General features: G+C 36.2%; 1 protein-coding gene across 1 annotated transcript; it reads left to right on the top strand.

Moving 5' to 3' along the window:
* Positions 1 to 1,138: 1,138 nt before the first annotated feature.
* Positions 1,139 to 26,689, top strand: LOC100024422 (zinc finger protein 287-like). The gene is made up of 6 exons (XM_001375655.4): positions 1,139 to 1,881; positions 4,941 to 5,445; positions 6,379 to 6,464; positions 15,583 to 15,709; positions 16,157 to 16,240; positions 16,653 to 26,689. Exons 1-6 carry the CDS (start codon positions 1,831 to 1,833, stop codon positions 17,900 to 17,902), a joined length of 2,103 nt encoding a protein of 700 aa, XP_001375692.4. The 5' UTR covers positions 1,139 to 1,830; the 3' UTR covers positions 17,903 to 26,689.
* Positions 26,690 to 27,736: the final 1,047 nt, after the last annotated feature.

Here is a 27,736-nt window from a genome sequence, read left to right on the forward strand (position 1 = left end):
TTTCAAGAATTCAGGAAATTGTACCTGTTCACTCTCTTCCTTCCAACTTGGAAAGTTTTACTCTTTCATCTAATTAAAAATTAGATTACCTAATGTTGTAGTTACTTTTATTTAATTGGTTTTATTTGATTGTTTTTAATAAAAGTTTATCTCCTGTGTTTGAGGTCTAGCCCTTAACTGAGGAAGGGGCTTGATCCTGATTTATTAGGCAATTGGCATACATTGCTTAATAAACTGATATGCTCACATCAAATATTTATGTCTTAACTAATTTTAGTTTTTGTTTGTTAAACATATTTGTGCTTTGTCAATAAATTGATTGTGTTTGGGATGCTGTGCCTGAAGTTTACCTTAATTTCAGTCATAACAATACATTGAGGCTCAAAACAGTTGTCTGTCCTTAGCCCTTCTCCACAAGTCTGGATGGATTTGAAGAGAGCTTCTTTAACTGACATTTTAGATGGAGTTTTTTCTTGACTGATTTGCTGATCTATTCCCTGTAATAATAATACATTTCCATCTCCTAGTTTTTAGTCACATGGATAGCCTTTTTGGGGCTTTGCCCTCCAAAATATTTGAGCAAGTTATTTATTCTTTTTGTTTCCTAAGCAGTTATCCAAGGATGAAGGCTGCAGATGTGGAAATTTGTTTTCCATGAATTATTTTATACAGATACATGGGACACAGAAGACTGTTAGCAGAAAAGTCAGTCAGGAGCTGCAGTGAGCCCAAAGTCTTGCTCACTCCCAGACACCTTTGCATTATGACCAGAGCTTGAACTCTTGCAGTTTCAACCCTGGAACTCTCCTATATCAGTTGGACCCTCCAAAACTCCTTTGTCTGGTTTGTCTTATTTGTGTCTGGATTCCCTGGAGTTAAGGGAGGGTTATGAGATCACTGCTAGCCCCACCTAATTTCCAGTCAAGTATTTTGAATTATTTCCCAGTCCCTTCCTTCCCCTTTACAGTTCTCTGCTATAAAAGGCCTCTATGTTATAATGGATATTGGGTAGTTTAGCGCCCCAGTATTAGTCTGCCCCAGAGCGTATAAGTCCCTAATAAAGACCTTGATTAAGTTCTAAATTCTGGCTTGCCTCAGTTTACATTTATTGTAATTTCTGGCTTTCCTCAGTTTACAGGGAGCAGTTGCTGATGTATACGTATATGTGGTCCTCAATGGCAAGTTATTATTTTTTGTACCAAGTCTAGTACAAAAGTCCTATTTTTGTATAAAACCAAATAACCAAGAATAATGCACAGTACCTTTCCTTTGGACAACGCTGGAGCTGAATGGAACCTTAGAGATCACTTAATCTAGGTGGCTAGAGTACCAGGCCAGGAGTCTGGAAGACTCATCTCCCTGAGTTTAAATCTGGCTTGACATATCCGAGCATAGTGACCGTGGGCAAGTCACTTAACCCGTTTGAGTTAGTTTCCTCATCTGTAAAATGAGATGAAGGGCATGGCCAACTATTCCATCTAGTATCATTGTCAAAAATACCCCCACCCAAATGGGGTCAATGAAGAGTAGGACATGACTGTAAAAAGCCTGAACAGTACAACTGACTGAATTTTCAAAGAAAACTGAGGTCCAGAGACGGGCAAATTTTACTATTAATTCAAGAATGGACGCTGAGGCTGGGAGTCAAGGTTTTTCACTCCATTGCCCCGGTTCTGCCTACTACTTCAAGGATCAGAAAGCATTCAGTTCCGGGAAGGGGCGTGCAGAGAGGATTCTGGGATTGGTAGATCGGAGAGAGTCTGCGCAGCCTGGCCTGAACTACGGAAGCCGGCTTGAGGAGGCCACTTTTTGTTGTCGCCATTACCGTAAATGTCGGATCGGAGGCGGCGTCAGTGTGCGGCCGGTCTCCGCAGAATACAGGTATCGATACCTGGGCGGTCGAGTCCGGAGATAAACCCTGCAGTTCCCTTGAGAGGCGCTCAGTCGTCCCACTCATGTGTGGTCTGGCTTCTCGGTGCTTTATGGTGGGAGGGCACCTTAAGTGTTGTCAGCCTAGGGAATTGGGAACGCGGGGGTAGGCCCTTGTTTACCTTCTCTCGCTTCTCTCCGCTGTGGTGCAAGCCCCCCCCCCCCTCCGGCCCCCCCCTGTAGCCGTGGTACTGACTGTGACTGTGATTTATGTCCAGCTGTCTCCGTGTCTGTGTCCTTATTTTCACTATTGTATCATTTGTCTTTGTAATTTTCTGTTTTATTTTTATGTTCCTAAACGTTCCGAGACGGGATTCGTGACATGCCCCAGGTCTAACGGAAATTTAGCATTTCCTTTAAAAATGAATGTATTAAATAACTATGCCGAGAAGGGGTCCCCCTAGCTGAGGTGATGGACCAAAAAAGCCAAGAACCACTGATGTAATTGAAATTTACCATTTCCTATAATTATGAACATTTGAAAAAATTTCTGACAAGAGTTTCATAGGATTGACCAGATTGCCAAAGGTGTCTATGCCTCTCCCACACACAGTTAAGAAGAAGCTTTGGTTTATAGACAAAAAGTCAGGGAGAAGGAAAGGTAGGAAGGATGGTAGAAAGGAAAGCAAATGGAAGGATGAGCAAAATTCTAATCTGCCCTGTCTCCCCTATGCTTGCCTTCTGACTCCCCTCAATTTGGAAACTTCAGCATACTTCTATTTTTGTACTGTGCCTGGCACATATTGAGAGCTAATGAATTCTCACTATTATTAGTTGAGTGCTTCTGGAATACTTTGGCCTCTTGGTTTATTATCTTCAGTTACCAGGAACTCCATTTTTACTTTACAAAGGCTACATGCACATGGTCTCACCTTTATTTCACCATCACCAATAATTTCCACCTTCATGATCCTTTGGAATTTCTCAGATCATAATCTTTTATCCTTCAATCTCAACTTCAGCCTTACCCTTTAAACTCATTTTTTTGTCTTCTTCCTGATATCTCAAGTCATATTCTCCTTGCTTTTCTTGTTCATCACCTTAGCTAGGTCTCACTTTCCTCCTTTATGAATCTTGAACCTATAATTGATCAGTTCTACTTTGTACTCTCTCTTGTCCTATTGCCCTGTTCCCTTCATGCCTTACCAAACTTTAGTTCTAGTCTTGCCATCTACCTACTCTTGTGCTACTGAACAACACTGGAAAAAGTCATACATTTTTGTTATTTGTCAAATAGATTCTTAGTGTTGCATAATAATCCCTTTGCTTTTTGTTGTAATATACAATAACTTTTCCAAACCCTTTCTTCTCAAGCCCCTGGGTTAGGGGTAGCTAGATGGTGTGATGGTTAGAGATTTGGGCCTGGATTCTGGAAGATTTGAATTCAAATTCAGCCCTAGACTGTGTGACTGTGAGCAAATCACTTAACCTCTACTTGCCTCAGTATCTTCAACTGTAAAATGGGGGTAATAACAGTAATAACAGGTAATTCAAATAGTATTTATAAAATGCTTACCATAGTTCCTGGAATATTGTAGGAGATATAGAAATGCTTATTCCCTTCTGTTCTCCTTTTATCATTCTGTCCCTTTCAACAGTGCTCCTTCTCTACATAGATTTCTTGACAAAGTTAAGGTCCATTCTATTATGTGTTGTCTCCTTTCTCCAATTCTATACCTCAAATCCACTCAGTATTTTCCTTATTCTCTCCTTTTCTCTGGTGTCTGATAAAAATGTGTTAACATATCTATACTCGTGCTTTATTACCATCTTCCCCTTCTCTGGGAGTTTTTCCCTTATGTCATTTTTTTCCTCTCAAATTTTCCATTTCTTCTAACTCTTACAAATTCCTTCTTTTTAGCCACAAACATGTGCAAGTCTCCAAAAACCTACTTGGTTCCCTTATTTCTTCAGAGTTTTTTCTCATCCCTTTCACCACACATCTAGGAAAAGTTGTTTATATACTTTGCCTTTACTTTGTTTCCTCCAAGCTACTTCTTAATTCCTTGCATTCTGGCTTCTCCCCATGAGTCAACTAAAATAGTGCTCTCCAATGTTACCAGTGGTCTCTTAATTGCCAAATCCAGTGACTTTTTCTCCTTTACTTCAATATTTAACCCTATTAACAACCCCTTCTTTGTAATCTGTCCTCTAGATTTTCCTGGTATCACTTTCTCCTGCTTCTCTTTTTATCTATTTGATCCTTTTCATTCTTCTTTGCAGGAGCTTATCCATATCCCACTTCTTTGCATGAGTGTACCCCAGGTCCACTACCCTCTTCTCTTTCTCCTCTTGTTCAGTAAACATTTATTTAGCTCCCACTAAGTGCCAGGCACTGTGCTGGGGCTACCTCTTTCTTGTCTCCTGCCATATCTTACCTCATCAACATTCCTTGGTTTATCTGTTATCTCTTTATAAAGAACTAAGTTGGTTCATTGCTTGCAGGTTAGTTCAGTTTTGTTTGAACCTCGAATTAATTCATTGTTATATTCAAACCCCTGGTTCTTTCCCCCAAACATTCATAAATTAAATAAATATTAGTAGAATATCTGTAATGTTCAAGTCATCATTCTAGTTACTGTGGTAAGAAAGAAGATCTTCTCTTGTAGAATTTTATAGCTCAGGCAAAATACTTATTTTTCATCTTTGAATAACATGAATGTGGTGAGAAACAGATTGTTGTTTCTCTTTGTCTATGTCTATATACAGTAATGGTGATAGCACGTGTATCGCAGTATAAAGATGAAGAGCACTGGTCTTGGAAGTATCTGTTTTCTTCATTTTTTTTTCATCTGTCCAGATAATATTTGTTATACCATGCTTAACATAGTTGGTTCAAGGAAACTATAGAGAACTCTACAGTTCTATAAACTACAATGCACTATGTAATTGTTTGTAGGTAATTTTTATATTGAAAATTTCCCAACAGTCTCTGTAGGACTTATAAATCTAATGGTTTGACTGTAGTTTCTGGATTGTGAGAGTTAACTGTGTTTTATTTTTGCCCATAGCCTTCCTCAGGAATGTGTGCCAGTGTCCAGCCTGACTCCGAAGGGAACTGGCTCCTTTCTGGGGATGCAGATGTCAAGTCCACAGTATTGGTCCCAGATGGAGAGTCATTGTCCCTGAATAAGATGGCTATTTCTCTGAGCTCCCAAATCTTGGATGTTCATAAACCAGACAGAGTACTGAGAATAAATTTCCCCAGGGAAGAGGTTAACATTCTAGAAAGAGAATGGTTTAATCCAGAGGCTTCTCGTCAGAACTTCAGATGTTTTCCTTACCCAGAAAAAGCTGGGCCCCGTGAGGCTGTGAACCAGCTCTGGGCATTCTGCCTTCAGTGGCTGAGGCCAGAGATTCACACAAAAGAGGAGATCCTGGAGCTGCTAGTGCTGGAGCAATTCCTGACTATCCTGCCCAGTGAAATCAGGATTTGGGTGAAGTCACAGCATCCAGAGAACATTGAGGAGGTGATCACTTTGGTGGAGGATGTGACCCAAATGTTTGAGGAGGAGGGTGAGTTAATGAAGGATACTGTAAAAGCAAAAGCTCTTCAGGGTGTGAGAAATAAATAAAAACAAATAACCCAAGAAGAGGGGCCCTGGAGAAAGAAGTGAAAGAACATACTAGGGAGAAAAGAAACTTCTGCATTGGGGGTGGGGAGGTGGGTGGGGTGGGGAATGAAGAAACAGGTACTATTCTGCTTCAATTCTGATTTTCCGTCTTAAGGCAACCAGCCTAATTGCTTCCTTATAACTTGACTGTTCAAACAAATGGGAACATTTCTTCTTGAACTGTTCATTTTGTGCGGTGACAAGGAGAAATGAAGTAGTAAGGCTTCTTCTGAATTTACAGAGATTTCCTCTTGAGGTTGATAGAATCCTTATTCATCAGCCAGTCTGGATATTGGACTTAAGAGTAACAATTTTTATTTTAATAACATTATCTTTTAAGAGTTCTGTGAGATAAGAGACTGATATGATTATCTCAGTTTTGGAGATGAGAAAACAATGGTATAAATATACAAGGAGAGTTGACTTGCTTTTAGAGTTACTCAAATAGATTAAGCTCTTGGATCCCAATCTTTTAACTCTTACTCCTATGCTCATTTATGTAGGTCCTATTTCTTCCCTAATAGAAGATAAAAATTTTCTATGGAATTTTCTAGGAAAAACTCAGCAAAACTGATTTCATCTCACATTCTATAAGAAAGGGAAAAATATTTCCTTGTGAAATGGGGAAGTAAATCACAGATACATTCCCTATGATACATAATATTGGAGACAATTTCTAAATTAGTGCATTCAAACCAGAATTCTGTTATTGGGAACTTGGTATCACTAAAGAGACATTGTTAGAACCTGGGAGCCAAAAGTTACACTGCCCCTCTCTTTGTATTTGTTAGGATGCAGGGGCTGATCCTATTTCCATTCTTTCCATTCTCCCTAGTTTTGCATTCTCAGGATTCTGTACTTCAAGATAGGAACACGGAGAAAGAAGAAAAGCCTGCTGGGTTTCCAGCAGCCAAATTTCAGGTGAGTGGAATATGTTCTCCCTTTCTAAAAATGCCATCTTGTTTTTCAGTGTATTCATTTTCATTCCTTTTTATTAGAGCTTCTGTGTCTGAGCCATGTCCAGAGTTCTAAATCTATTTTATTTTCTCCCAAGAGACTTGACCTAATCTAGCTCACGGATTCAATAGGGAATACATTCCATATCCTGATGCCTTCTCTACTTAATTTGTATTCATTCATTCATTCATTTATGTTTTTGCACTCAGTACTATGCTAGTCTTTCTGAGGGATTCCAAAGAAATATGAACTACAGTCTTTGATTTCACTAAGACTTTATGCCTTTATAAGAATAACAAGGCCATCATTTGAGGAAAAAAAATTGAAGTCTTTGCCATATATGTGCCAAAATGGGTACTGTGGACCACAAGACATGTAAATAATTGTTAATGGAAGAAGTATAACTTACTAAAGTGTAGAAGAAAGAAATAGGATTAAAAGCATTTACTGGGACTGGTTAGTTCTGTTATGTGGGTAACAAAGACTAGAGTGAAAATTATCTTAATGCTCAGTCCTATACTATAGAATTCTTAGAATTCTAATTTATCATTACTGGTGACATTCTAATCATGAAAAGTGGTTTGCTCAGTAACTTGTTAATTGTTATAAATATAGATTTTTAAACATGTTTTTTGGATTAGAAAATTGAAGAAATTGTGTTTTAGTTTCTGGGACCACTTTCTCCCTTAAAATCCTTGTGTCATACATGTTTGTATATACATATATGGACTATGGGTATTTTCTTTTCCTCCAAAGATCTCCACTAGATCATCATAAAAGTAGGAAGTAGAGCCTCAGACTAATTAAATGCTTTCTGCTAACAGTTTTGGATTGAAGGATGTCAGAACTTGTAGTCCATTTCATTTCATTTTCATTTTACATTTCATTCATCTTCATTTTACAAATGAAGAAAATGAGACTGAGAGATTATTTATTATGATTTGTTGGCAAGAATAACTATTATTTATGAATCTATTGAACATGAGTGCACTTTGCTGAGTTTTTAAGTGGATGGCCAAAAGCCATCTTCAAAATGCATATAGTTTTAGTTAGAAAGTCACATGGTTACTGAAGTGATTTTTCTAAAACACAGATTTGACTGGGTCACCTCCCTATTTGGTGAACTTTAGTGGCTCCCTATTATTCTCAGAATCAAATATAAAATCCTTTGTTTAGCATTTAAAGCTCTTTACAGTCTGGTTCTTTCTTATCTTTCCAGTCTTATATGTAACTCCTGTCCAATCATTCTTTGATCTAGCCATATTGACCTATTTTCTATTTTACACATACACACACACATTTTCTATCTCCTGACTTTGTACCTTTATTCTATTTGTTTTACATGCCTGCAGTGTTCTGGTTTCCCTAGCTTCCCTCATGACTCAGTTCAAATCCCACTTTGGGACTTTTCATATTCCCTTCCAACACTAGTGTTTTCCCTCTGAGGTCATCTTCCATTTATATGAATGTATCTTTTATGTACCTGGTTATCTGTATGTTGTCTTTCATAGAATGTGAGCTCCTTGGGAGTAGGGATCATGTTTTTGCCTGTCTTTGTATCCCTTTTTTAGCACAGTGCCTAGCACATAGTGCTTAATAAATTCTTGTTGACTAGATTGATTGACTGACTGGTTTTTTTATATCTGATGTTAAGAAATAATAGTGAACTCTCACTTTTTAATACTGATATGGGAAATCAAATTCTTAAATAACCACTAAATCTTATTTTTGCCATTGACCTTCTGTCACCAACCCTTTTATTAGAATTGTTAGTAAATAGTGAAGTTCTCAAAAATGAGATAGGAGGTGATTATCTATAACTCTCTGTCATTTACAAATTGAATAATATGTCTTTGAAATAGTCTAGAATTATTAATAAAACAATTGGATTGAACAGAGACAAATTTTAGCAAAACTTTTGATTTAAGTATCTCACATTGTTTTTGAGGGGAAGATGAAGAGATGAATTCAGGGGCAGCTGGGTGGCTCAGTGGATTGAGAGCTAGGCCTAGAGATGGGAGGTCCTGGGTTCAAATTTGGCCTCAGACATTTCCTAGTTATGTGATCCTGGGCAAGTTACTCCCACCCCGCTATTGCCTAGCCCTTACCACTCTTCTGCCTTGGAACCAATACTTAGTTTTGATTTCAAGATGGAAGATAAGGGTTTTTAAAAAAAAAGATGAATATAATGTTACTACAAACAGATGGATTCAGAACTACTTTTGGTTAACCCGTAGTGTTAATAATTCATTGTCAAATTGGCAGGAGTGGAGCAACCCATGAGTCTCTGATGGACTCTGTGAATGATGTTGTACATTTTTACCAATTACTTAGATAATCGCATAGATGACATACTCATTAAACTTGTACATTATACTAAATTGAGAAGACTTAACACTGTATTCAGCTGTATTTTCAGGCTACAGCATTGGGCTGAATCTAAGAAATGAAATTTGATATGAACAAATGTAAAGTCTTATTCTTAGGTATAAACAAATCAGCTTCACAAGTATAATATGGGAGAAGGCATTAGGTTAGACAGTAGTTCTGAAGAATATTTGGTTTTAGTAGACTGTAAGTTTAATGTGATTCAGAGATGATGTAGCAGCCCAAAAGAGCTAATGTGTCTTCTTTGAGGGAACTAGTTTTTAGAGAAAGGGAAATAAAGGTCTTTGGTAATAGTGATCTCTCAATTGACATGAGATGCTAAACTCAAGACACTGGAAGCAAAACACCTCTAAATTGTGACTTGACCATCACAATGTGAGAGTTGGTGCTGTGTTCCACAACTTCAATATATAGTTTATTCTTGTTTCTTTTTCTTTGAACAAACCACCAATAGTTCATTTTAAAAGTTTTACTTCCATATAGAAATATAACTTTATTAAATTTTATTTCTTTGTTTGCAAAGAACCTTTATTAAAAAATAACAGCAAATCACTTAACTATGAATGACGTAACCAGATCGTCATGAAAGTATTCCTCTTAGCAGAACCTCTTTATTTTGAATTTTTGGTATGGTCAGAAATTAATATAACTGCAACTGCTTGATGGTTCTTTTGAGTTCTTGTGATCATGGTGGCTTTTTTGAAGGCAGTAAAGAAGTTTATGTTTTCATCCTGGTCCCAAATACCACTATAATTTCAAAAAAGGAATGATATTGGTGATTTCTGTTTTAAGATTATCTTGCTATCTTTTTTAAAAGCTCATTTAAAAAAATCTCAATGATGGTTCCCCCCTCCCCCCATGCCTTTGTCAGACCTCATTTATTATAAATGTTATAGGTTAAGAAAGAAGTGGATATAGTGTCTCTGGATAGAAGTGTCTCTGGGCATGTCACTTCAGTTACCTAGCACTTACCACTCTTTGGCCTTGGAAACTATTTGTATCAGTTCAAAGACAGAAGGTAAAGGTTTAAAAAAAAAAAAAGGAATTGGATAAGCTGGAGAGTGTCTAGAGGAATGCAGCCAGGATGATGAAAGCCTTGATTCTTTGTCATTTGAGAATTGATTGGCAGAACTGGAAATCTTTATCCTGGTGTGAATAAAACACCTGGGATACTTAATAGCTTCTTTAAGTCTTTGAAAGGCTAATAATGGGGAGGAATTAAGTTTGATCTGTTTGGCCCCAGAGGGCAGAACCAGAAGCAACTGAGACAAGTTGAAAGGGGGCAAATTTAGCCTTGAAGACAGGATAACTTTCTAACAATAAGAGCAAATAAAAAATGGAATGTGTTACTTTGTGAGGTAGTGGGTTTCCCCTTCCTAGAGAACTTCTAGCAGAGACCACATGACCACTTGTCAGGCATGTTGGAATGGGATTCCTTCACATAGATTAGAATAGATGGTTGTATAGGTTTTTTCTAACTTTCAGATTCTGTGATGTGAATGATAGTTGCATAAGATGGGTAGCCTTGATCTGAATTTGAGTTCTGACTGTGATACTTCTTATCTATCTGACCTTAGATAAAGTAGTCTCTCTTGGTCTTAGTCTACTTATCTAAAACAATTCATACACATAGTCTCTTCAATTTAAATGACTATTTTCAGAAAAGTTTTTGTAAACCATAACAATCTATTATAATTAGCTATTATTAATAACTTTAGAGAAATTGTCCCCAGTTTGAGGTTGTTTTACTACTTTTTAGCATGTATCTTTCTCTACTATTTTTTTAGGTCTATTTCCTTTATTTTTTTCTATTGCATGTAGAAATTATTTCCAGCAATAATTTTCTGGCATTTTGCCATCCAGATTCTCTTCCTTCTGCTCCCTTCCCCCAGATGGCAGATAATATGATATACATTATACCAGTGCTGTCATGCAATACTTATTTTCATATTCCTCATGTCATGAAAGAAGACATATCACCTACAAGACAAAACTCATGAAAGAAATAAAGCATCTTCATTCAAACTCGGCTATAGATAGCATTTTTGATTATGAGTGTCTTGGGGTTGTCTTAGAACCTTGCATTACCCACAATAGTATAGTTTTTCACAGTTGATCATTGTAATATTTCTGTTACTATATTCAATGTTCTTCTGGTTCTGCTCACTTCACTCTGCATCAGTTTATATAAGTTTCTCCAGGTTTTTCTGAAATCATCCTATCCATCATTTCTTATGGCACCATAATACAATCACATACCACAACTTGTTCAGCCCATCTAGTCAAACACTTTCATTTTAGTGATCTATTGTTGAGGAAACAGGTCCAGAGAAGTGAAGTAAGTAATGCCAGATTATTCAGATAATTAGTTGCAGAACTAAAACCTTAAATTCAAGTCATCTGTCTACCAATCTAATGTTCTTTCTGTTGTACTCTTCTGTGGGCAGGCCATACGTAACATCCCACCACAAACTTTTTTTCTTTGTCAACAAGGATTTGCTCATTTTTTTAGCTAGAGTGGAGTGAATTGATAAAAATCAAGGCCAAACCAGAAGCCAAATAAGAAGATACTACTTGGGGATACAGTAGCTCTCAACCAACTTATTGAAGAAACTTTGAAAAAATAAATAATAAAGTGAAGACAATGACTCTGTCTCACAACATTTCTTGGAGAAGATTAACTGATGTAATAATTCCCATAATGAGGAAGTCAAAAAGTCCCATAAAGTCTTCTAGTTAGGAGTCATTTGATCTTAGCACACAGATAGATATGATTGCCAAGGATAGCACTACTGAGTCTGGGAGGAGTAGGAGAAGTTGTGGCTTTTCCCCAATAAAAACATTGGTGAATATGGTGTGGTTTAGGGAGAACTAGGCATCCATTAAGGTGATCAGTGGCTGGCATACTTGTTCACATTTCACTTGTGTTTGACTCTTCATGTTAAGCAAAGGTTAAATGACTTCCCTGGGGTCATATGGCAAGTAAGTATCTGAGGCCACGTTTGAACTCTGGGAGATGAGTCTTCCTGACTATCCGCTGTGCTGCTTCAGGCCCTTAAGAAATGCTTATGTATTGATTTATTAAGGAAGAGACTAATTTTTATTTTTCTATACTTGGCATTTTCTGATTTTATCCCTAGATTTGAGAATATCTTTAATTTTATAATACTTCATTTTTGCCGTAGGGAAAGCATAACAGATATCCCAACTGCAACATGTTGGGTAGATTTTTTTTGGAGGATTTATGGAAATATTTGGACAAAAATTATATGCCTTTTCTGGTTGCAATATGTTCTCATGTAAGGAATGTATATTTTGATGATATCTTGGCTCTGTGAAGGTTTTTGAAGTAGTACATTTTGAAATATAAACTAGGGCAAAAATAAAAAGGAGAAATAGTATGAAGTTCTAATAAGGAAGCCAAATAATATAAACAGTGAAACATGACTTAATTTGTCAAATAAGAAGGACTTTATTTTTTTTTTCCCATGGTGATCAGCTATTTGGAAAGAAATAGCCAGCATTATTTTAAAGGAAGTGGAAATTAAGAGAGAATTGAAGATCATTGGTCTGTACTTGATAATAGGCAACAAATAACAGGTTTATTTTTCCATTATATTTTGTGGAGTGGGAAAAATTGAAATTTGTACAGATGGTACTGGTGAATATGGTATGGTTTTCAGAAAACCAAGCTTCCTTTGAGACGATACAGAAAGAGAAGAGGAAAAAGTTCATGTTTGATTAAAATTCCTGTTAGTGAATATGGCACAGAGCCCAGAGGAAGGGAAGATATAGGAGAGTACATATCCATCATTTGTATTTGGCAAATTGGCTAGAGCAAGGATTTGAGTAGAGGTAACTGGAGAATATATTTGGACTGGAGATTCACCAGATTTTGAGAAGGAATGTACAGGAAGAAAGGAATGAGTAGAAAGTAATTCTTAGCTTTAGTCTTAGAAGAGCTGTACTTTTAAAAAATCTGATCCTGAGATTTAGTGGAGTGGAATGAGAATTATTATTATTATTATTATATTTCCCCTAATTAAATGCAAAAAAACAATTTAACATTCATTTAAAAGAAATCTGAGTTCCAAATTCTTTGTCTCCTCACTCTCCTTCTGTCCCTCTCATTCTTTCCTCCCTGAGATGGTAAGCAATTTGATATAGATTTTACATGTGCAATCATGTAAAACATTTTTTCATTAGTCATTTTGTGGAAGAGATCTCAAACCAAAAAAAAAGGGAAAAGAAGAAGAAAGAAAGTGAAATATGGTATGTTTTGGTCTGTATTCAGACTCCTATCAGTTTTTTTTCTCTAAAGGTAGATGGCATTTTTTATCATGAGTCTCTGGGATTGCCGTGGATCACTGTGTTGCTGAGAATAATGAGATCATTCATAGTTGTTCATTAGAAAATAATGTTACTGTGTACAATGCTCTTCTGGTTTAGCTCACCTCACTTTGTATCAATCTGTCCATGTAAATTTTTTCCAGATTTTTCTGAAATCACCCTGCTCATCATTTCTTATAGCACAATAGTATTCCATTACAATCATATACCACAACTTGTTCAGCTATTCTCTAATTGATCAATAAACCCTCAATTCCCAATTCTTTGCTATTATAAAAAGAGCTATGACAAATATTCTTTTACAAATAGGTCCTTTTCCTTTTTTTTTTTTAATCTCTTTGGGATACAGACCTAGTACTGGTATCACTGAATTGAAAGGTACACACAATTTTAGAGCCCTTTGGACATAGTTCCAAATATTCTCTAGAATGGTAGGATCAGATCACAACTCTACCAACTGTTTTTTCATATTGCCTCCAGCATTTATAATTTTCCTTTTCTGTCATATTGGCCAGTCTGATAAATATGAAGTGGTACCCCTGAGTTATTTTGATTTGCATTTCTCTACTCGGTAGTGATTTTGAACATTTTTTCATTTGACTATAAATGACTTTGATTTCTTTGTCTGAAAACTGCCAATTCATATCCTTTGACTACTTATCAGAGATACATGCTGTAAAAAATTTCCCCTAGCTGTCTGCTTTCCTTCCAATCTTGATTTCACTGGTTTGGTTTTTACAAAAGCTTCTTAATTTGGTATAACCAAAATTATTCATTTTATATCTTATAATGCTTTTTATGTCTTTTTTTGGTCATAAACTTTTCCTTTCTCTCATAGATACGACAGTAAAGTTGTCCATCATTTTCTAATTTGTTTATGGAATCACCCTTTATATATCTAAATCATGTACCCATATTGACCTTATCTTGGGATATGATATGAGATATTGGTCTATCCCCTGTCTCTGCCATATCTTTTTCCAGTTTTCCCAATATTTTTTGTCAAATAGTGAATTCTTGTCCTCAAAGCATTGCTCTTTTGCTTTATCAAATACTAAATTACCATGACCATTTATTACTAGTTACTGGTCCACCACTCTGTTTCTTAGCCAGTACCAGATTGTTTTGATGATTACCAATTTGTAATGCAGTTTGAGATGTGGCACTGCTAGGCCACCTTCCTTCACATTTAAAAAATTGATTCCCTCGATATTCTTGATCTTTTGTTCTTCCAGATGAATTTTATTTTTATTTTTTCTAGCTCTATAAAATAATTTTTGGGTAGTTTGATTGATTGCACTGAACAAGTAGACTAAAATTTAAGTAAAATTGTCATTTTTATTGTGTTTGCTTAGTCTACTCATTAGCAAATTATACTTTTCCAGTTGTTTAGATCTAACTTTTTTTGTGTGTGTGAAAACTGTTTTGTAATTGAGCTCATACAGTTCCTGATTTTGTCTTGGCAGGTAGACTTCCAATTGTTTTATATCATCTACCATCAACTTAAATGGAATTTCTTTTTCTATCTGTTGCTGCTGGGCTTTGTTGGTAACATATAGAAATGCTGATGTTGTATATTGTTTTATTTCATATCCAACAGTTTGTTTTTATTTTATTATTTATCATTATTTGCTATTATGTATTAATACTGACAGAAATGGAAAAATTTGAAAAGGGCATTTTTTTTGACAGAAGAGGAATTATGGGAGAGTTTTTTTAATGACCATATAATATATTTTGTAATTAGATAATATTGGAGATATGAATGATTCTATTGGATAATAAATAATCTTTGATTAGTATTAGAGGGTTGTTGCTATGCTGTTTTTAATTGGAAATTAATATTTGGAGCAAGGTTGATGCTAGTGTTAGCTATCCATCTTAGTGTGAGTTTAATTTATTCTCTGGGTTTTAGGTGTTTAGGAAAAGTGCATGTCTCATTTAAAATTCACCCTCTCTCCTTAGAAGACAAGTAATAAGGGTGGACTTGAGCAAATTAACAGGATGCTGTATGTCCCAAGGGGATCCTTGAATAGCAACAAGAACTGTGAGACTAATTATTAGAGGTAAGTTCCTGCCAACTAACTGGATTCAGTGCTTCTCAACAAAATTTTAAGTTCATAAAAGTAGGAACCATATATTTTTCTGTTGTGTCCCTCCACCCCAATTCTGATGTGATACATATGATAGCTACATATGGTAGATTACAAATAATTTAGGATTACTCTGCTGTTTGATCAATGTCTTATACCTTATTCATTTCTTCAGTGCTACCAGCCCTACCCCTCTGAGTTATATAGGGAGCTAGCTAGTTCTAGACAAGCAGAAATATTTTGTGTTTCAGGAATCGGTGACATTCAAGGATGTGGTTCCAGACTTCACTTGGGAAGAACTGGTGCAACTGGACCCTGTCGAGCAGGACCTATACAGAGATGTGTTGCTAGAGAACTATAGGAACTTGGTTTTTCTTGGTAAATTTCCCCTTTATGACTCAGATTCACTTATTTTTAAAGACCATGGACTTACAGAAGTATTAAACTCAGTTTATCTTTTGGTGTAAAAGCCAGAGACTCTTGATCCTTTTTGTATTATAGAATGGGGAGTGGGACAATTTCTTTCCCCCATTACTTATCATGGATATGGCCCTTTTACTTCCTTTGCCCTCTTGGGTCTAGATTTTCTGTCAAGAATTCAATGCAATATTTCCACAAGTGGGAAATTTGTGTTCTCCTCAATCTTATGGCCTATTCTCCCATATTTTATGAAGATATAACACTGAGTACTCTTGAAGTCCATTGAATTGCCCTTTGTAATTAATTAGGAAATACTCTCCTTTCTAAATATATAAGCTTGGATTTTATTTTGGAATGATTTTCCACCACACAAATATCCATTTCACTTTTTTTTTCTGTGAACAGGGCTTTTAGCTTCCAAACCAGATGTAATCATCCAGTTGGAATGTGGGGAAGTGCCATGGATACTAGAGAATGAAGTCCCAAAAGGTATTTGTCTATTTTAGTAAATGAAAAACTAGCTGACAGGTATTTATGAAGCAACAGTTCACTTTGTCAGTAAGTGAGAAAACACCTTGGAGATGTTGATCCAAGAAACTCTTCATATCTTTAGGACTGATTGGGCTGAGAGAATCTTCAATTCCTCATCTAGAAAATGGTGATTATAATAATATTTATTATATTAACATATTATATGAATGTATAGTATAGTATGCTGTATTATATTATAAGCCCTACTTAAGGGTTGTGGAAAGAGAGCATTGTTAAACCTTAAGGCATCTATAGAAATATAAACTATTTAATCATAGACATTTTTTTCTCATTTTGTTATCCCATTCCCACTGTAAGAGTTTCCATTTTTCTAGCAAAGGGGATATTTATATTTTTAAACTTTTTTCAGATTCAGACATCAATCCTGAAGCCAACGCATCATTTGCAAAGTGGGAAATACCTATGGAAGAATCACTTCAGGAAGCAATAATGGAAAGACCCAGAAAGCCTAGTTCCTCTAACTTCAGACTGAGAGAATCCGTTCACTGTACTGGCATATTAGTGAGTCAGCAAGGCCTTCATGAGAATTTGAAGCAAGAAACTGGCATACATGAAGAAATTTCCAGTAATGGGACAGGTTTTGAGAATAATGAATTTGAGAGAAGTTTCAATCTGAGTCCAATCCTCGATATAGAACAGAGGGTTCCTATACCAAAAAACATCTATAAATATGATTCCTATGGAAACAACTCCAAAGATAATTTAGAACCAATTAATCATTCAGGAACCTGTACAGGAAAGAAACCTTTTATATATAATGAATTTGAGAAAACGTTTAACCATACTTCACAGTTTAATCTTCGTCATGACTGCCTTTCTGGAGAGACACCCTATACATGTAGTGAATGTAGGAAAACTTTTACCAAGTGGGTAAATATTGCTGAACATCAGAGCATCCATTCTGAAGAGAGATCAAGTCATTATAAATGTAATGAGTGTAGTAAAATCTTTTTTAAGAGGTCAAATCTTACTCAACATCAGCAAACTTATTTTGTAGAGAAACCTTTTAAGTGTAAGGAATTTGGGAAAACCTTTAAGCAAATATCACAACTTAATGTTCATTATGCCAGTCATTCTGGAGAGGAGAATTTTACTTGTAATGAATGTGGGAAAGCCTTCACCAAGTGGGCAAATCTTACTGAACATCAGAGATTTCATTCTGGAGAGAAACCTTATAAATGTAATGAATGTGGGAAAGCCTTTACCAAGCGGTCAAACCTTACCCAGCATCAGCATACTCACATTGGGTTGAAACCATTTAAGTGTAATGAATGTGGAAAAGACTATAGCTACCTTTCTCAGCTTAATCTTCATCAAAGAATTCATTCTGGAGAGAAGCCCTATAAATGTAACGAATGTGAAAAAGCCTTTACCAAGAGGGCAAACTTAAATCAACATCAAAAAATTCACTCTGGAGAGAAACCATACAAATGTAGCGAGTGTCACAAAGCTTTTGCCAAGCAGGCAAATCTTACTCGACATCTTAGAATTCATTCTGGAGAGAAACCCTATAAATGTAATGACTGTGGCAAAGCCTTCACCCAGAGGGCACATGTTACTCAACATCAGAGAATTCATACTGGAAAGAAACTTTATTGAAAGCATCTATAGCCAAAAATTTTTCAATTTGAAAGCACATATTAATGAGCATAAATGAAAGTGTAATGAAGAGAAACCTTGTGAATATAATGTGATATTTATGAATATTTCTTGTCCTTTTTAGAATTACAGAATATATCAGACTCTAAAATTTATACTCTGTTCTTGGTTCTTTTGTCTAGGGCCAAATTGAACAAGTTTCATAACAGAAGAACAGAATTAGAAATTACTTCAAAAACTATCCAGTTCTATCTACCTAGTAGGTGTCCCTGACAAGTGGGTTTTCCATCTTTTTAACAACTCTAATGAGAGTGAACCCGCTGTGTCCCAAGATAGCCCACTCTACTTTTTGTTAGCTCTCCTTGATAAGAATTTTTTATGTCCACCAAGTTTAAACCTGACTGTAGTATCTTCACTTTGCTCTCAATTCTGCCAAATGGGATCAAGTAGAACAAATCAAATCCCTCATCTATATGGTAAACCATAAAATATTAGAAAAATAGTTATGGTCCTTCTGTGTTAATTTCTTATGACTATATGTGCCTAGTTTCTTTAACCAGTCCTTGTTTGGATATTTTCTAATCTTCTTATCCTCCTACTCACCCTCTACTTGAAAGTTTTTCTATACCTAAATATGAAAGGCATCTAAAATGTCATCTAAATATGACTTGATAATGATAGAAAGTAATGGAATGATTATTTGTTCTGAATGGTATGCATCTTTTAATGCCACCTGACATGCTATCATTAAAAAAACTCTATCATTTATTGTTTCCAAGGGTAGAACTTTATATTTGTTTCTCTTCAGTTTCATATTATTAAATTCATTCCATTATTTTAGCCCATTGAGACTTTCTTAGGTTGGTCTTTATCATCTTACATGAATGTGTTAGCTATACTTGCTTTCATGGCATCAATCATCAGACATTTATCAGGTATGTTCTATATGCTAGACACTGTTAGGGAGACAGATAAAAATAAAGTAATCTCTTCTCTCAAGGAGCTAAAATTATAGCAAGGAAATAAAAATATGTTTATAAACATATTGAGAAAATACAGAGACACTAATATGGAGGAGGATCAGGAAAGATCTTCTATAGGAAGTGGCATAAGCAGAGGGCACATGTTTGAACTTTGAAGGAAGCCAGGAATTCTAAGAGGCAAAGGTCAGACAATAAATACAGTAGTCAATTTCAGGCATGAGGAACAGTTGGTAAAGAGAGATGGAAGATGGAATGTCATGTTTGAAAACCAGCAAAGTCAGTTTGTGTGGACAATAGGATAAAAGGTAGGTTGGAATCAGGTTATGAAATCTCCTGGGTGAAGCTTAACAAAGGAAGAAAAATAAGAATTTTGTTCTAACTTTATAGTTCCTTGATTTCCTCACATTCATTTTTTCTTTTTTTTTTTTAATACAGTTGCCTTTTGTCTCAGAATCATGTATTGATTCTAAGGCAGAAGATTGATAAGGGCTAGGTAATGGGGGTTAAGTGACTTGTCCAGAATTGATCCCAGGACTCTTGTCTCTGGGTCAACTCTATCCACTGAACCACCTAATTACTCCTCCCTCCCCCCATGCATTTTCAATGGTACTCCATGTACCTCCCCCCTTTCACTTATCTTGTTTCTTTTGAATGAGATATACCCTTTCAGAGGAATATTCTAGTCCTGAATATTGTCCAACAAAATCTTTGCAATACCCTATATATTCTAATTTGTTCCTTGTATTAGAATTCTTAAATTCACCTTTGTTAATCCATACCTCCCATATTTGCATATGGGACATTTGAGGCCATGAGTTTTGTCCCCATTTTTATAGATTTTGTATCCTGTGAAATTCTGGATGTTTCTATTTTTAGTCTTTTGAGAAATGGTTAAAAAAAAAAGATACCATTGAAGACATGTTTATATGGAAAAGGAGTTAGATCTATCATGTAGTAAGAGTGAGGAAAACTGACTGACAGTACAAATTTTGCCCTAATATCTGTAGCTCTTAAAACTTTAGTAGCTTAAAATGATGCCAAAACTTTTGGGATACTTTGTGTTAGAACTACAGGAGGGATTCTAGCTTTTTAGTAGATACTTTAGAAGATTTGTGAAAGGATAAATGAATTATATCAAATAAGAAGTCATGGATAGGTTTTGATCTTTGTAAGGAGAGGTATCCACACTTATAAGACCACAAATCCTTCAAAATAAAATTATTATATTGACTTTTAGAAAGATGATTATTTTATTTGGATTAGCTTTTTGGAAATGTTGGCTGAAGTTTAAATTCTTAGTGTAGTGGAAGGAGCAGCAACCTAAGAACCATGTGGCAGTTAATAACTAAGGGAAACATTCTGAGCTATCTGATTTATTAGCAAAACAGGTGAGTAACTCTCTAGTCAGCCCAAAGACCTTGAATATAACCTGAGATAGACTTTTATGTATTGACAACAATCGAATAAAACAATTACAAGAAAATAACCAGGATACAAGATTAAGTAATTAATTTTTAATTGAAGGAAAGATTAGGAGCTTTCCAAGTTGCGAGGGGGACAAGTAGGTTTGGGGTCTTTTGATTCATAGAATAGAGAAATATTAATTAATTGCATCTACCTGTATTTATGAAACAATAGATGATAAATGACATCTAGTTTGCCATGGATGAATAACAGAAAAACAAGATGGAGGAGAGTGCATGTGGAAGCACAAGATGGAATCAATGTTCATGAGATAGAATCTAATTGGTTCTTTTGATATCCATACCAAACTTCATTCTTTACTCAATCTCATCAGCCACTATGTCTGGATTCTAAACTTTAGTGTTAAGGGTAAATTTTAGGGTTGAGACTGAATATATTAATTAATGGTCACCAGGGATTTAAATTCTAAATCCCACTGAAATACTTGTCAGAATAGAATTTTATGGTGTTTTATTTACAATAGGAGGAAGAATTTAAGAATGAGGGAGAAAGAGAAAAAGGGGAAGTGCTACATCGGTCTGGCCTGAAGCAGTGGGAGTTCAGAGGCCTCAGCCAAGGGGCCTTCTCAGAAGATTAATCTAGCTTGGCTTCCATCCATGAGGCCTCCTCCAAGATGAGGTGCCTCCTCCAAGGCTAGTGCCTTCAGAAAGATCAAAGGAAAGGGGAGTCAGCCTTATTACTCACCACGTGGCTGTTTAGGGAAGCAGTCTCACCTAGGCCCACGCTTCAGAGCTCCTCCCAGTCAACTCCACTGCCAAAGTCTGCCAAAAGCCTCAAAGTTGCCAAAAGCCCTTTTCACAGGAAGTGACACGAAATATATAGGCAGTTCTTTACATCACTTCCTGTGTCTCACATGTACCAATGGTGCCTTAAACTTGGCTTAGGACAGCCCAGGGGGTCAGTCAGTTGTTTCTGATTTGTCACTTTCTAGTACATGCAGGTCATAGGCCATCCTCCCTTACAGTTAATCCTTAAGTAGTGGTATACATTCCTGGTTGCTAGAATTCTAAAGACTAAGCAGGGTGGAGTAAATCTAAAATTTACAGTAGTTACTTTTATGTTTTTCAGAAAGTGGCTTAGCTCTTTTTCATGCATAAATTAAGAGTTTTGAATGAAATTAAAAAATATCTTGTAGAGACCAAATTAATATAATTCCAAGAATATAAGACTTCTGGGCTACTCTACTATAGCATTATGGGCAAAGCAATGGGTTTATCATGAAGGTGAGTCAGGCCTTTTGAATGTAGGATGCAAGACCATTAATATACAATCTCTTTTTAATAAGTAATCTCTAGAAAGTGGATTGCTTGTCCTTTCTGCCTTTTTACTACCATTCCCATTCCTCTCTAGTCCAGGTTCCCTATATCCAAGTTGACAGCTTACAGAAAGGCCTTAAAACATTTTTTTGTTAGTATTCTTGAAAATAGTACTCAGCACTTTGAGTGTTTTAAAGAATCTTCTCACTAAGTTCCAAGTGGAAGTATTGAGGGATTTCTAGCATAAGGTAAGTTTATAAGTAATATTATATGAGTTAATTCTGGTTTCAGATGCAAAGTAGAGGAGATTAGTCCCTAATTTTATTTATTTGGTATTGGCATTGTGTATGGGCAGATTACATGGCCAGGCAGATTTGGATGCTGTTTGAAGTAGCATCAATATAACCCTTCATTTGGCAGAAGAAGTTAAGGTGGAATGTCAAGCTCTTTATACTATACCACACATCTTTCTCTCCTAGCCTTTCAGCTTGATGCCATGATGAGAAGAAATCAAAGGGTAAAATACTGTGCACATGTATCCAGGAGGACTATAGGGCATGAGTGCTTACAGGCACTCTCATGAAAGTAGTGTATTTGCTAAGTCATGGTAGCTGCAGTGAGTCAAATGGATTGGAATGAGCAAGAAGGTGAGCCCAGAAAGTAGAACACACAGAGAAGGATCTGCCAGGTAAATCATGGGTCAGAAGCTGGCTAGGCAAACAGAAACAAGAACAACAAAAATATTTAAGAGCAGAGGACTTGGCTTCAAATTCAAGTAATATTTAGATTCCACTGAAGAGAATAAAGTGGAACCATACTTTAGGAATGAAAAAGAAATTGATCTACAGTATTAAGTTTATAGAAGAAAGTCTCTTTGCTTGTCATACTCATGTGCCCATCTCTTAGTGACTTCCTTCCACCAGGCTGGCTTATCCGCTACTGAAGTTTACCAGCTGGCCATAGACCTGTTGAGTTTTCTGTGCTCATCTCCACTGTGGATGCAAATGGCTAGATGCTGTAGTTGGCTTGCTCTAGAAACTGCAGAACCTCTCTCCAATATGCATTGTGATGTGGGTGTTGAGAGCAGCTTTTTAGGTGAAGCTTTTGCCACATTCATTACAGGAAAATGGTCTTCCCCACTGTGATTCTGGAGGTGAATCTTCAAACTTCCCCTTAGATGGAAGCTCTTATCACCTTCAGAGCACTTAAAGGGTTTCTCCCCACTATGAACTCTAATATGTTCAGTGAGTTCATGTTATTGAGTAAAATTCTTGGCACCTTTTACATAGGAAGATGACCCTTTGACCTTCAAACTCCTTTTTATTCAAAAACTCTTATCACACTTAGGTCACTGGGAAGGATTTCCCCCCACTGTTGGTGCAAGTGGGCCTTCATACCCCTCTTTAAATGAAAATTCTTGACACATTTTGGACATTGGAAGGGCTTCTCTCTGCTATACTCATCCAGGAACCTTTGAAGGCTGGGTGAAGTTTCTATTGCATACCCCAAGCGAATGGCTTCTTTCCTCTATGCACTCTTATATGTTCAGAGAGCTTTAGACTAATGGGTGAAGGTTTTGCCACATGCAGGAAAAGAACCTCCAGTGTGAATGCTGAGATGCCTGCTGAGCTTTGATGCCATGCTTACCACATAAGAAAGGTTCTCTCCACTGTGGACTTTGATGGGTTTAATGGGATGAGAGTGCCAGAGGAAGCTCTTGTCACATTCCCCACAGGAAAATGGTTTCTTTTCACTGTGTACTCTGATGTACTCAGTGCTCAGAGCTTAGACTGATGAGTAAAACTCTGGATCTACCACAGGAGCAGCCTATTCTTTCTTTGTACCTGCTATTGGGCTATCCTGGCGGTCTTCCAAGAAAGACCTTTGTTACACTCAAGACACAAAGGCTTTCTGCTCACCGTGCTGGCACAGATGGGCTTTCAGATTTCTTTTCATTGAAAAACCTTGTTACATTCAGGACATGGAAAGACTTCTCATAGTACATTCTGAAGTGCTAAGTGAACTTGGACTGATGAGTAAACCTGTTGCACTCATTGCAGGAGAATGGCTTCTCTCCACTTTCTACAGTCTTATAGAAGGCCTTCCAAGAGAAAGTCTTATCACGTTCAAACATGGAAGGACTTCTCTCTGATGCGAAGGTGCAGGCAAGCCTTCAAACTTTTCTTCTGACAAACTTTCCTCACAATTAGAACATTGGTAGGGTTTTTCTCCAGAGTGTAGTCTAATATGTTCAGTAAGTTTATATTGCTGTACAAAACCCTTGCCACACTCCCTACAGGTGAACGACTTCTCTTCCCTGTATAGGTATAGGCATTTCTTCCTGCTAACTTTGTAAAAGAAGCTCTTCTTATACTCAGGATGCTGCAAAGGTCTTTGCCCAGTGTGCACAAACTGATAGATAATCAGGCTACCCTTCAGGAAGTAGCTTTTCTCACATTCACTGCACTGGAAATACTTCTTCCCGTAGGAGATACTCTGGATTTTCTTATGACTATGATATTTCTTTTTATATATTTTATATTTTCAAAGTTGATTATTGGCATGATTCCTCTGGTGTTTCAGCAAGTGGCCCTTCCCCCAGATGATTTTCCCATAAAAAATGGCAGGTGTGCCAGACTCTTTGTTCTGGAAGCATATCTTAGTTTCCAGAAGGGTTCTGTCTTTTTTGATTTGGATTTTTCTCCCTCTCAGACAATATATTATTTTGTACTTTTCAGTATCAAAGGCCATGTATAACTTTAATAAACAGATATCCCAAGAAATGCTTTTGTTCTAACCCAGAGGAAACGTTTCCTTTTTTCTTTGGTAAGGATCCAGATAAATCTTTGTTTTGAAGACTATCTAAATTACATTTCTTTTCTCATATTCACAGTGTCTTGGTAACCCCCAAATGACTGCTCCTTAGTGATCTCAAAGTCTAATTGGGGATGAGAGGTTATAATTTTTTTTCTCAAAGGCCACCTGTCTTCTAATGGACAGCTCTTCCCCATGCTTAGTACAAGATATCACATCTGGTTTAGAAGTGGTATAATCATTTTAATGTTTCTCTTGAGTCTTGAATTTGCTCACTGAATTTTCTTTTCAGCTCTGTTTTTTTCTCCCCAGGAATGCCTGGGAATCTCTTTCATTAAATATCACTTAACTTCCCTGGAGGATTGTACTCAGTTTCCTTGGGTATGTGGCTCATGTTTGTTATCCTAGATCCTTTGCCTTTTGGAATATCATATTCCATGCCTTCTAGTCTTTTAACACTGCCAGATCTTGTGTAATCCTCGCTGTGACTCCACGATATTTGAATTGTTTTCTTCTGGCTGCTTGCAGTACTTTTTCCTTGTCCTGGGAGTATCTAAATTTTGCTATGATAGTCCTAGTATGTTTTATTTTAGGATCTCTTTTGGGAAGTGATCGGTAGATTTTTTTTCAATTTCTATTTCCACTTACTTGTTCAAGGATATCAAGGCAGTTTTTTTCTGATGGTTTCTTGTAATACAGTTTCCAGGCCTCTTTAACATTTTTTATTTTTCTCATAGCTTTCAGGTATTCTGATGATTCTTAGATTGTTTCTCCTGGTTAAGTTTTCCAAGTTGGTTGTTTTTCCAGTGAGGTATTTCAGTTTTTCTTCTATTTTTTTCCCATTCTTTTGATTTTGTCTTATTGTTTCCTGTCATTTGCTCAATTTTAATTTTTAGGAAGTTATTTTCTTTCAACTTTTGTGTTTCCCTTTCCATTTGATCAATTCTCCTCTTTAAGGAATTGTTTTCTTTAGTTTTTTGCTTTGCTGTTTCCTTGCCTCAGACTACATGTAAACATGTCAGGCTACTCCCTTACTCTGCTATTTTGTTGCTTCTGGCCACATGGAAGCTCTTTGAACTGGTCCTGGCTACTCTCCCTTATCACCCTAGTGAGATTTATTCCTTCTGCTTTCCTTTATTTTGGGGTGGTTATTTTCTATTTTTATAAATTTGGTTGGTTTGAATGAGCAGAACATCCCTTATTGTGCTCTCTTAGCTCCTAGCATCTTTCTAATGTTTTAAATTCATATTGCCTGCTTTCCTGACTAACTCAGATCCTTTTCTCAAAGTCAGGTCATTTTCTTCTCCATGAACTGTATGATAGAACAATTCTTGATTTCTTTCTTCTGGATTTGGGTTGGCAACATTATTTGGTATATTATCTCTTCTAGAATTTGCTTCTCTAGCCATAACTAATATGAGTATAGGAACCCTGTAGTAAAAACTTCCTCTCTTTGTCATCCCCTTTTTTCCTATGATACTGGCTACCCTATAATGGCTTCCTTACATTAGATTCTAGCCATAGGTCTAGAGAAGTAATTTCTTTCCCCCTGTTTTTCTATACTAGAATAGTCAACCCTCTCAGACCTGCCTAGGTTTTCTTTCTTTCCTTTTTTAAGGATTAAATTGTATATTTTTAATTAATTAAAAAAAGAATGTTTTCCTTCCTCTGGAAAAAAGAGAAAAACAAGACCTTTGTAACAAATATACAATCTAGCAAAACAAATTCCTAAATTGGCCATGAGATACATGTCTCTATCTATTCTCTTTATAGATATAGATCTATAGATATCTGTGTTTCTCTTTCTATATATATCTAGCTATATTTATATATGTATCTCTATGTAAATATATATACTTAAACACACATATACATTGTGAGTCCTTTACTCTTCAAAGAGTAAGTAGCATGTTCCACATAAGCTTTATGAAATCATAATTAGTTATTGTGTTGATCAGCTTCTTAAGGCTTTCAGAGTTGCTTTTATTTATATTATTGTACAAACTGTTCTGGCTTTCCTCACTTTATTCTGCATCAGTTTATATCACTCTTCTCAGATTCCTCTGAAACTGTCCTTTTCAGCATTTTTTACAATAGTATTCTGTTACAGTCAAAAACCATAATTTGAGCAGACATTCCCTACTTTTGATGGGATGGTTTAGTTTGGCTTTCCCTTAGTTCCTAGTTCTTTGTCACTACAAAAAGAGCTGCTATAATATTGCTATACATATGGATCCTTATCCTTTTTCTTGATCTTTTTGGGTTTTAGGTCTAGATGGTATTGCTAGGTCAAAGGGTCATGGTTTAGTGAATTTGGGGGCATAGTTCCAAATTGGTTTCCGAAATGGCTGTATCAATTCTTAGTTCTACCAGCAATGCCTATTTTCCCACAGCCCCTCCAATAATGTTGTTCATTTTTTGTCAATTTTAGCAATATGGTAAGTTCAAGGTGGACCTTCAAAATTGCTTTAATTTTCATTTCTCAGTTAGTAATTTGGAGCATTCTTCTTATGGCTTATGGATTATGTTTATTTCTTCCTTTGAAAATTGCCTATTCATATCTTTTTATCATTTGTCATTTGGAACTTCTCCAAATTTTCCAGGCTTCATACTTAAGAACCTTTTGGTATTTCCCACATTCTTTCATGGAAATATCACTACACATGCTCTGGAAACTCTTTTGCCCTAAACCTGTATTGGTTAGTCATCTGAAGGAAAGTCCCAATAGATGGTTTTGTCCATTGTAGAGAATCTTGGTTCTTCAGCTGTTGCCCTAGACTGGCATCTAGAACATAGATAGAAAAGGCCACTTCACCACAAAAGAAAAATCTCTTGGTCTAGACACTACATGGTCTAAGACCAGTAGTTAGTCAATGATCCTTTCCCCAGACTATTCATATCATGAATGTATCTCTCAGACTTTTTCTGTCACTTTATTGACACTGAGTCCCTTGGTAGCCCTTCCCAAGTCACTGGCAAAGTTAAGATGTCAGACATGCCCAGGGAACAAACATGGGGCCATCTTCTGACTTAAACTACTCTCCTGATAGCTAGTTTCTGCATATGGCTTGTCCTTTCCAGAAACATATTAATATATAGTACTTAATAATATAGCTTTTCTCTCCCTGCATTCACTTGTTAATGACACAACAGAAGGCAAGTTTAGATATGGAAGCTCTTAGTCATATAATATGTAATATAATACATATGATCAAATCATAGAAACCATAGTGATTTCTACCTGTAGGACAGCATCAAGGACTGAAACAAAGGTGTTAACACAGCACACTCTTCAA

The sequence above is a fragment of the Monodelphis domestica genome, chromosome 7, assembly GCF_027887165.1.
Source record: "Monodelphis domestica isolate mMonDom1 chromosome 7, mMonDom1.pri, whole genome shotgun sequence".
NCBI lineage: Eukaryota > Metazoa > Chordata > Mammalia > Didelphimorphia > Didelphidae > Monodelphis > Monodelphis domestica.